The sequence below is a fragment of the Pelobates fuscus genome, chromosome 3 (assembly GCF_036172605.1).
Source record: "Pelobates fuscus isolate aPelFus1 chromosome 3, aPelFus1.pri, whole genome shotgun sequence".
In the NCBI taxonomy this organism is placed as follows: Eukaryota; Metazoa; Chordata; class Amphibia; order Anura; family Pelobatidae; genus Pelobates; species Pelobates fuscus.
The window spans coordinates 193,967,366-193,979,341 of NC_086319.1; the positions used below are offsets into that span (position 1 = coordinate 193,967,366).

Sequence of the window (11,976 nt, forward strand, 5' to 3'; positions counted from 1 at the left end):
AGAGTATACAGTTTCTGACATTTAAAACAAATGAATAGACAATATGATAAATAGATGTACTTTCCCATATTAGCCTCACATTTTATTTTTCCTTTATAGTTGTTTTGGTGATGGTGTTTGGCATTTGTTGGGCTCCTTTCCATGTGGATAGACTATTCTTTAGCTTTGTGGTTGACTGGACGGAATCACTGGCCAATGTCTTTAACCTCATCCATTTGGTATCAGGTAATTTTTAATATATTCCTAGATAGAATGGTATACCATTCACCAATGCATGCATGTAAACGGGTATGCATTTCCTCTATCCTTATTATTTAACCCATTTTTCTTTCCAGTTTTCTTTAATCTGTTTTTTCTGCTTTATCATTCGACCATAACTCCCACTCATATACAATTAGCCTCTTAACTCACAAATTGTAGCAAACTATGTAAAATGACCTACCAATGCCTCATTGACTCAGGAGCTCAATACTATCACTCACTCCTCTTCACTTTCACATTTTTCAGAGTAACCCATCACACATCATTTGTCCGTCTTGTGTCCTTGGCAATCCAATAATATAGTCATTAACTATAAATTCTGATTTAGCCAGTTTTCTACATTTGAAAATATATGTTTAATTTTACTCTATTACAACTTTATATTATCAGGCAATATGGTTACTATAGTTAGCTGTGTTTTTATTAAATATTAGCAATATGTTTAATACAATTATATACATAATTTTATTTGACATACCTGTTATTCTAAATATATATTTCTGCTTTGCATCAGGGTTTGTCAAATGTAGGCTGTGTAAAAGAACAAGCATAGAATTCTGTTAGACAATCTTGGCTGCTGCTCAGATTGGTTTAGTTGCAATAAATCCTCTGGTGTGTTGATCTGAAGCGTGTCTTGATTAAATATCGTGGATCTGTTAAATAACAGGGTATTCCTTTTAACAAGAAATGCTTTAACACCTGCTGGCACTTGGCTGCCAACTACAAAAAAAGGGCATAGATGTGGAACATTTCTGAACTGTGGCTAAAATGTATCACCTTCTTCATTTATCTATGATATTTGAAAGTAAAGAGGAGTTTTATCATGTATATGGCTTTGGATATAATTCCTTAAGTTAAATAATTCTGGCTTTATACTTGTAACACAATAAAAGCACAAAATATGATTACCTTATTTTAGTAGAATATATAGCTATAAAATCTTCTTGTGTTTGTATATATCTACAGTTGTGTTCAAAAGTGTGCATATCCTTGAAAAATTGGTAATATATGTACCATTTTTAAAGAAAACATGAGTGAGCAGGCAAAACACATTTTTTTTTATTTCTTATGGGATTCATATTCAACTATAGGTTATAACAGAATGGCACAATCATAAAACAAAACATGGCAACAAAGAAACCATGAAATTACCCCTGTTTAAAAGTCTGCAAAGTTCAGGAAACCGTGATGATCACTCCAGAACCTTCACCCTTTTCTGCTGTAACCATGGGAGGGTTAACTTGGCCTTGTGCTTAAGGTCATTGTCATGCTGGAAAATCCATGAGTGTCCCATGTGCAGCCTTCATGCACAAGAATGCAAATTGTCTGCCAGTATTTTCTGACAACATGCTGCATTGATCTTGCCATACATTTTCAAAAGATTCCCCGTGCCTTTAGAGCTCCCACACCCACAAAACATCAGTGAGTCACCACCATGCTTCACAGTGGGGATGGTATTATTTTTACAACAGGCCTTGTTGATCCCTCTCCAAACACAGCTCTTATAGCTGTGACCATAAATTTTGGTCTTGTCACTCCAAATTACAGTGTGCCATGACAGGCGCACAATCGGATTTGCCGGCATATGCGCACGACACAGGTTATACTGTTGGAAATAATTAGTCCACAGCTTTATTAAATTATTAATAAAATAATTAAGGAATAACAAATGGGGTCATTGCCAACAAATCTTATTAAAGTTAACATCACCCCATATACATAACATACCCCTAGCAATGACCCCACAATAATAACAATAGATAACAATCTAAATAACATGTTAATACAGAAACTGGCCGCCAATATGACCACATTTCCACCAGGTTAAATTGTAGGCGTGTACCTAGACACCGCTACCCACCATATCGATTGTAGGGGTGTACCAAGACACCGCTACCCACCATATCCATTGTAGGGGTGTACCAAGACACCGCTACCCACCAGTTCCAGTATAGGGTGAACCAAGACACCACCACACCCCCAAGTTCGGAGCCACCGACGGGCTCGCACCTACCAACCACGTGCAACACTGCCAAATCCACACTAAACCTAAGGATGCCCACTTTCTCCTCCATCTACCCTCCGATTTAACCAGGCCATTCCCCGCCACAGCTCAGGACTTGACACCTAAAGCTCCTGAGCGACCCCCAAGCTCAATTTAAACAGATCACACCTTACATCCGAAAATGTACCCCATCCCCCCTTGAGTACCCAGGGAGCTTGCCTCCCAATTTGTTGTGTCTCACTGTTACACCGCCCCCACATCTGATAAATACCACCATCAATTTTTTATAAATTCCTCCTCGACACCGAGGAACCACCACCACATCTGTGGCCAGCTCCCATAGCCGGTCCACCTCCCTCTGCCTCCACCTGATCAATTCCTTTTCCGGGACCATGCCGATATCCTTCCCGCCCTCGCGGATTACCAGAATGTCCTAGATAGTACCCCTTGTTACCTTCTGGGAAATTTTCTCCACTAATGCCTTGCCACCAAAATCCCTGAAAACCAAAACCACTCCAGCTCCACCAATTCCAAAGGAAAGCCCAGTTGCGCTTGACCCGAACCGTGGCTTCCTTCTGCGCCCCTTAGATGTAAGAGTGGCCCACCAACCATGTCACCAAACCTGAAACGAAAGTAATTAGCGACAAGGCATAGCCCCAAACACAAACCCATACGTCCATAGTCATTAAACCAAATAGACCGGCCGTAAACAGGGCTTAAACCGTACTGACTCCCACCTGCCTAAACGTTTCCCCAGGTCCTCACTTAAAACCAGGCAGGACGCCTCTGTCGCCGCCATTATCCGGGAAGAATGGGCCCCAAAGTGCCCGGGATCCAAACCCAACATTGTCAAAACCCTCCAAACAAACTCCTGCAGGAATTGAAATGTGACAGCGCCGATCCGTCCCCTTTTACCAGTTAGCCACCTGGGATGTCCGGGCAAAGCACCAAGTAGCATGATGGATGCGCTTGACGCCGGGCGTACGCCTGACCCTTGCATGGAATATAGCTTTACCAAATCTCCTTTACCAGACACATCCGTTTTTGTACAACCCTACCGAATCGTTACCTTAACCGACTGAGGTTCGACAACTGAGTGTAGAACCCCCCAACACCCACCCAAAAGGCACTCACCAGCTCCCCAATCGAATTGCCCCAAGCCCCCGAGAAGGCCACCGCAAACAAACTCACCGCAAAAGTAGAGTAACGCACCACCAGGCGTTGCGTTACTCAAGGAAACCAGCCGCCCGGCACCGACATATTTCATACCTCTCCATGAGACCCGAAATGCCTGACGGATGTGACAACGTTCCATCACTTCCTCCCAATCGGTCAGTTTGAACCCTAACGCCAATGCCGCCATGCTCCTGTCCATTGCCGATGGAACGAACAAGTGGCTTAGGAACCACAGCAAGGTATCCCTTCGCCCCTCCTTTGACTGGGACCCCCCAGTGAAACCAACTACCTCATCCCACATATCCCAAACCTTCACATAGGCAGTCACCGTGCCCGGTGCCATAGGATTCCATATTGATCCTCCAAGCATGGCGTCTCGAGCTGCCACATTTCCTCCAGACCGGCCTGTCCCTCCTCCCTTGCCCCCTGGGGCCGCCATTCGCAGCTTGTCCCCTTGTGCGCAAGCCAAGTAACCAGCCCCTACCTTCCGCCAACCAGGCACGTGGCGTGCCTGCACCCGATATTAAACGACCTACACAGTGATACAAATCGCCGCCATCGGCGTACCTCCTGAACTGAGGACCCGGCTGGATGGTAAACCGCATGAACCCCGCCGTATTGTCCGTGAATTACGACTTTTCGTCTCTTAATCCTTTACCTTTTAGAGCCACGGCCACTCCCAATGGAAATAACTCAAAAGATGCCAACTTCGAATAAGAGGACTTACCTTTCATGCCTCCCGCCACCGCTCCGCGCACCACCTGCCTTCCAGGTATGCCCCAGAATCCATGTTCCCAGAGGCATCCGTGAACAACTCGATACCACCCGCAAAGGCTCCACAAGTAGCCTTTGCCATGAAACGGCTACAGACCCATTCCTCGCGACTAACCCGACATGCGAACTTGAAACTGCCTTATGAAAAACTGTGATTTCTCAGCGTGACCTTCTTGGATCTGCGAACCTTCACCTTGAACTTTCGAAGTGCAGTCAACTGATCCCCAGGCAATCGACACTCTCCTACCACCTAAACAAGTTCCAGCCCAAGCAAAGGCGTGCGGTAGGATTCCCGCGACTGTAAAGTATGTCCACAACGGCCCGGCCCAGCCGAGCCCACACAGCAAGCTATCTTACAGATAATGTACTAAAGAAACCTGTGGTGAAATCGACCTCGCCACGTGTCCTTGGAGGGGGCTGCTTGCCCGCCTCTTGCCTTTAGACTATGGCCCCTGTTCTTTTTCCCTGCAGAAAGGCTGGTTTGTGTCTTTCGGCGGACTGTTAAAACCATGCTACCCCAGATAGCTATGCCATGGAGCCCAGCCGTATACTGAAAGACTGTATGAAACACTTGGCTCCATGGCGATTGAACTGTATGTATGTGATCTGAGCGCCAACCGGTAAATATGTGCGCTCAGATCTAAGCTATCTGGGGATAGGTAGAATGTCTGTATTTTATGTAATAAATGTAACCTTGTGTATTTTATTGTATTTTTATGTCTTTTATTGTCCTTCGTCTGCCATGTGGCTAATGGAGTTTTGCCTCTGTCCTTGGAGATAATTGGATTACTTCTCAATTATCTCCAGGATAGAAGACTCTGTGGAACTGGTTTTGGGCAGAAAAGCCATGCTTCATTTGGTCACAAAGGACTTCAAGCTATCTTTTGAACCAATGGACCAATTTGGATGATTTTGATTTTGTATTTATAGTATGCTGCTTATGAAAATGCATGTTTTATGTTTGTGACATGTATATTTTAGAAGTTATAAATATTGTGAAAAAACTGTATTCCTCTGCCTGTGATAATGAGATTACCCATTGTGTTCAGTAATCATATCACAGGCAGAGGGGAGGATTTTGTGTGGGAGTGTCTGTGTGTATTGTACGGATTGATTGGTTGTTCTGTAATACCCTGTGGGCTGTACTGTGGTTGTGGATTGGGAATAAAAGAGACTGTATGTGCCAGGACAGTCAGATTCTGCTTAACCCTCAAAACGAAGTGTCGTCTCGTTATTGGTGGAATTGGATTGTATGCTGACTGCCAGGAGTGTAACCCCTTTGCATGGTTTTCCTGTTCGGCTGTTTCCAGGATTCGTAGAGTTTGCAGTTCAGGAGATTGGTGCTTACAGTTGCTGCCTGTGCATCTGGAATATCGCCTAAACGGTTTTTAACCTCTGGTGAGCAAAATGGTCCGTTACAAAACCCTTCCTGTTTCCTCTTTCACCACCCACTCCCAGACGGAACCAACTTCCCGAAGTAGGAACTGCCCCTTGGCAAGCAGAGGTTACCAATAGGCACCTGCAAACATGCAACCCAAAAGATGGAAGGGTCGCCAATAATCGAACGCGTCCCGCTCCCCCGAACCAAATCAACGGAAAGGCCGAATGATGCCGAAGATACAGAACAGGTCCGCGTCGATGTCCTCATTTACCGATGCCCCTTTCGGGTGCAATACGTTTTGTATCAGATGGAATTTGTCCACCCCTTTCTAGGGAACCACCCCCCACGGAGACACCCACAGATCCGCTAATGGCGGGGATGTAACGGACCCGCTATCCCCCCAATTGGGCTTTCTCGCGTGACCACTCGCGAACCAATCCCAGATGTTTCCCCACGGACTTGATATTCGCCAACCACTTTTCCTGGTCCCTCGACTTTGAATGGAATAGCGAACCCCCCCCCCCCAACAATCCCAGCCATAAAACTACCGCCTTCATGGGAGGCTTACTGCCTTAGCCACGGCAGCAACACACTGATCGTCACCGGTGCTGCTCCGAGCCGCAAACGCGGGGCTGAAGTCCCGGCGAGTACCCCTCCTGCCTTAGGTTTTCCTTTATTGCCGCGCCAGTTGACACCGTGACTCCCATCGCCTCCGGAACATCCGTATCCAAGCCTACCCGACGGTCTCCAGTTGCATTGACCTTTCTTCTGTCCGGCCAGCATCGCACCTCCTAGGGGCAGCCCCCAGAAAGAGCGCATTTCCTTCACCATCATTAGGAACCGGGAACCTTACCCCGATTACGCCTACTAGGATACAAGAGCCCCAAGCCAATTCCCAAAGTCTTCAGTATCTTGCGATACTTCCGCCTTTTCCCTTATCTTTTTTCCGGCCTCCTTTCTATCATCCCATTTTAAATCAAAGAACGTCTCGAGCGGAAGATAGGGCAATTTTTTTTACAAATCCCCTTAATCCAATCTTATCCTCCGCCTTCAAATCTTATCCTCCGCGAAGGACACGCGCCCATTTTGTTGCGCCGCGCCTGGAATATTGCCACACATCTAACTGTTCTCCTGCCCTGTCGGATGTCCCCGGTACTGGTACACCGTATTCCCCTTCCCTTACCCGGCATGCCATCACCACCGCCTAACTTCTGCCTCCCGACCGCCCTCCGGTGACCCCACCGTTCCGCACCGCGGGGACGGCCCCTTTTTTCCTTGATCATGACTTTAAAATGTTTTTTGCAATTTAAATAGTGTGGTGTGTTTATTGACTCACCGCCTGAACCCCCGTCTGCGCTGTCCTTCCGTCCACCTTCCCAGGCTCTGGAGTATCCGGTGGATGCCAACTCCTCTCCGCGCTGGTCCCGCCTCAAGCCCGTAGGAGTAACACTCCTCGACCTTCTGGGAGAAGATAACCTGGGTAGTCTGTTCTGATATAGCCATACCAGCCCTTCCTCCCTGCACTCTGTTCTGTCGTCCTAATCTCTGCTCCTTCTTGCTGCCTGACATTCCTGGCCGCAGGCGTCACACCACTGCCCTAGTGAAATCCTGCCAGATGAAGCTGAAGCGCTGCACTGAGACCTCCTCCTCTCCCAGGAACTGGACCTCCTCCTACCACACCGACTTCTTGACGGGCTCCTCACCTGCTCCTCCACCCCTCATCCGACCTCCTGCTGCTGTTGTGCCCGTGGGGGGGGGGGGGGAGAGCAGACGTGCTTGGGGCCCCCCAGCTGCTCCTGCAGCCACCAGTCACGATTTCTGCCACAACCTTTGTGTCCAGAATGGTGGCTTGCTTGGAGTTCTGTCTGAGGCTGATGGGAGTGAGCATGCAGCAGCAGCTCACTCCAGCCTCTCCTGTACCTCCATGCTGCCTCCTGCCTGAATACTGCTCTGTTCTTCTATGCTGCCTCCATGCTGCTGACTTCTCCCTCCAGGGCAGGCAGCTTTCACAACTGACAGGCAAGCTTAGGTTCAGTTAAAATGGCCACTTCATATAATGGCTGGTATACATGCTCCCCTTATGGCTCCGCTCTACCCAGCATGCTAGCTGTCACTAACTTCCTGTGGCTTCTATGCCTACCTCCTGGCTCTGTCAAGGTCTATTCCTCTTAGCTGTGCTGATCCATGGGCTACAGAAGTTGTGAGGCATAGCAGCTCATTTTTGTTCAAGTATCATCATATTATGCTCCTTGAAATAACCACACTGTCTTTTTCCAAAGCAGCCTGGATTTCTCCTGAGGTTACCTGTGGGTTTTTCTTTGTATCACAAACAATTCTTCTGACAGTTGTGGCTGGAATCTTTCTTGGTCTACCTGACCTTGCCTTGGTATCCAGAGATCCCCGAATGTTCCACTTCTTAATTGATTTAACACTACTGACTGGCTTTTTTTTTAGGCTTTGGATATCTTTTTATATCCTCTTCCATGTTTATAAAGTCCCATTACCTTATTATGCAGGTCTTTTAACAGTTCTTTTCTGCTCCCCATGGCTCAGTGCTTCCATGTGAGAGCTAACAGACTCATTGACTATTTATACATAGACACTAACTGCAATTTAAAAAGCCGCAGGTGTGGGAAATTAACCATTAATTTTAATTTTGATCTGTGTGTGTCACCTTGCGTGTCTGTAACAAGGCCAAACATTCAAGGGTATGTAAACTTTTGACAGGGCCATTTGTGTGATTTCTGTTATCAATATGATTTAAAAAGGAGTTAAACAACTATGTGATAATAAATGGCTTCATATGATCACTATCCTTCAATAAAAGTCATATTTCCAAATTCAATGTCACAATTTTACAATTTCTGCCAGGGTATGCAAACTTTTCAGCATATATATATATATATATCCACTTGCTTTATCTTGTCCTGTGTTTTGAATGTTATTCTCAGCAAGGTAACTCTTACTGGTGCTGTATCTACTACAGTGTTTTGCTTGAAATTCTACCACATTTAAGAGAACATTGCTACATGTGTATTAAATTCATGAGAAAGTGAAGCTATATGGATAGAATGTCATAAATTTAACATAAATATATTTATTTTAAACTATTCTGTTTACAATGTTCTGTCAATACAGAGCCTGGTAGCCCCGTTTAAAGCTAACAAAATAAGTAAAAAAACAACAACCCACAAGAATAGCAAGGACACAAAACTGATAAACATTTATAGAAAGTGTAAAACATGATGAAAGAGAAACAAGAAATTTGCAGAATCCTGATTTATGTAGTGTGTAGGGCAGCATTAACAAAACTGTTTTCCTCTCCAATAATGAATACCCGGCGGTGCTAAAGCTGATGTTATAGATAGCTTGTTAACTGGTATTCTATTTAGTTAATCTTATATGTTTCTTAAAAACCTGACTCTTACATGTATAGAATATTATTCATATTTGTGTTCCTATATCCAGACCTTTATTTAGACAAGCCTGATTACCAAATGTTATCGTTAAAAAAAACCACACAAAAAACACAGCATCTCTTGATTGCGTATACCTGCTTCTTTTTTTTTTATCATATTTTCTTTTCTGTAATATGTCATTTCCAAAGCTTATTTTTACCACTGTACTTTAAAATAATGGATGTAAAAAACATAAAACTGTTTTTTTGGGGTGCCAGTAGCAATCCTTCTCAGCTAATTCGAAAAAAGCAGAGATGGAAATTAAAAAAAAATGTTTTTTAATCATTATATTGAATTTATGTAACAATATTAATTTACATAATGCAAAAATGATTACATTTTGAGTTTTAAAGGGAAATGGCCACATAGTCAACATGATAGAAATTGCTAAATCACAAATTGCATATATATTATTATTAATATTATTATTATTATTATTATTATTAGTGCCATTTATATAGCGCCAACAGATTCCGTTGCGCTTTACAATATTATGAGATGGGATTTAACTATAAATAGGACAATTACAAATAAACTTACAGGAACAATAGGTTGAAGAGGACCCTGCTCAATCGAGCTTACATTCTATAGGAGGTGGGGTGTAAAAAACATATATACACATATATGATATATTACTATTTCAACTTTTTAATCATGATTTTAATATATAAGCTATCTTTGCTAAATTCTGCAAGGTTCTGCAACATATTATATATATATATATATATGTATCTGGGACATTATGTCTGCCAACATTTTAACTTCCTTTTTGTAATTTGATTCATAAAACCCTTTGACTTCTCAAAAAAACAGACTTCCTCATGATTCATATCTATTCATTCATTTAGAATGTCTTGTGAAAAGATTGTAAAATTAGAAAAATAATAATGACGTGTCTTCCTGTATCTGTTTAAATGTAATACAAGATTAAGAGCACAACAGTCTGAGTTGTTTCATGACTGCATTTGAAAATTGCCAGAAATGTGTATTTGTCTAAATGAGACAATCGATGGGTTCAGTCTCTTTTCGTTTCTTTGTCTGTGTTTTTTAACATTTGTGCTTGAACTTCCAATATTTTAGCAAGGCGTTCATATCTATTGCACCTTAATTTGGAATATGCTGGTTCACGTTTCTTCATTTGTCTTCTTTTAGGTATTTTCTTCTATATCAGCTCAGCTGTAAATCCTATAATCTACAACCTTCTTTCTAGACGCTTCCGATCTGCATTTCAAAATTTACTTCCTCCGCTTTTCAAGCACTGGAAACCCAAGCTTCCCGTTCAGGGTTTAGCACCACAGAAAAGAGTACTGATCCTTTCAGATCGTAACCGAAAAGACTCAACTCAAGAAGGAAGTCCTTCTTTTCCCCATCGCACCTCCATCTGTAGTTCACACCTCTCCACCGTCTTGTGAAACTACAAATGTTCTCTGTGACTTCTAAGGTTATCAATAATGAAAGCGGTTATGTGATTAAACAAATTACACCTCCAGAAGTTACCCTACTGCATTGGAAATACTGAATACTTGTTCAAATTGCAACTAGGAAACAATGTACGGTCTATACAGAACATATATGGAATATAACTTGCTAAGAAAACAACATTGTCTTTTCAGTTCCAGAGAGGATTAGAAAGTATTGTCCTGTGCATACAAATCATGATAAATAAGCAGTATTGATGTACTCTGCGGTAATAACACTGTGACTGAAAAGCATTGTAGTTATCCTCATATGTAAGCTTGAAACTGGATTTTATAGTTCCCATGGTAGCCAAGATCATTTTTCAGACCAGTCCTTAACATCCACCAATTCCACTCACAATTTTAGTATAACTAGGGACAGATTTAAAATTGAAACGGGATGATCATTGAGGACTAGTTAGAATTCAGAGATCTAACCTACAAATACAAAATGCAAACCTCCCCAAAAATGTCCAGGTTTATCACTGAGACTATTTATATTTCAATATTGCATATAAGATGCTTTCATATATATGCAACCGTGAATAAATTATATCAAAGAAGAAAATAAATATAAATTTGCAGTAAATGTGATTTTTTTCTTTTTTAAACCTTATTTAATTGGGCAAGCTTAAATATGTATTCTAAATATCTGCTTTATTGTCAAATAAATGTATCCATAAATAATACATCAACTTATTATTTAGTAATCATTCCATAGACTGAGTAATGTTTTGTTCGAAATTTTCTTATAAGCAGTCATGCATTGAAATTGTAAAAATATGGATCTCATGTGAACAGCAAGTTGTACTATTTTATGAAGCATTTCAACCTCTAGAAACATTCTTGCTCTTTAAAAAAAACCAAGCTTAACATTTATTTGAAACATTGGATGAATAACTAGTACATAAACCTACTGCTATACTAATACAAAAAGATAAATCCTGTGCTCACTCCTATCACTCCTGGCGGCAGCAACGACCACAGTACACATCAGCACCAATATATAGTTAAAAACCAAAGAAAAAAAAGTTACCTGTGCTCTCTCCTTAATCCCTATGTATATTTAGTCAAATGGAGGTCATTTAGTTACTCCAATGGCCATTGGAGGGATGCCCGCCTGCCAACATCAAGGCAGACCCCCCTAAGTGTAGGACCCGCTTAGGGGGGTCTGCCTTGATGTTGGCAGGCCCGCATTCCCTCCAATTGTCTAAATATACATAGGGATTAAGGAGCGCAGGTAACTTTTTTTCAGCAATACCAAAAACTTAAACTATAAACATAGACATTTCCATAATTTTATACTAATGAACCCAAAAATAGTGAGATTATATTATGCACATTAGTATGCATTATTTTAGAGATGTTCTTAATTACAGCTATAATAGCCAAAAACATTTGGTCAGTGTGACAAAAATGAGTAAAAATTTTCATATACTATGGGTATTTGAAGGGAACTGGTTT

General features: G+C 42.3%; 1 protein-coding gene across 1 annotated transcript in view; it reads left to right on the top strand.

The window, feature by feature from the left end:
- NMUR2 (neuromedin U receptor 2) overlaps positions 1 to 10,970 on the top strand; it is a 67,538-nt gene extending 56,568 nt beyond the window's left edge. The window contains exons 3-4 of the mRNA XM_063445396.1: positions 100 to 225; positions 10,208 to 10,970. Of these exons, the coding sequence (XP_063301466.1) occupies positions 100 to 225; positions 10,208 to 10,467 (386 nt within the window). The 3' untranslated portion in view covers positions 10,468 to 10,970. The remainder of the gene's footprint in view (positions 1 to 99; positions 226 to 10,207) is intronic.
- Positions 10,971 to 11,976: the final 1,006 nt, after the last annotated feature.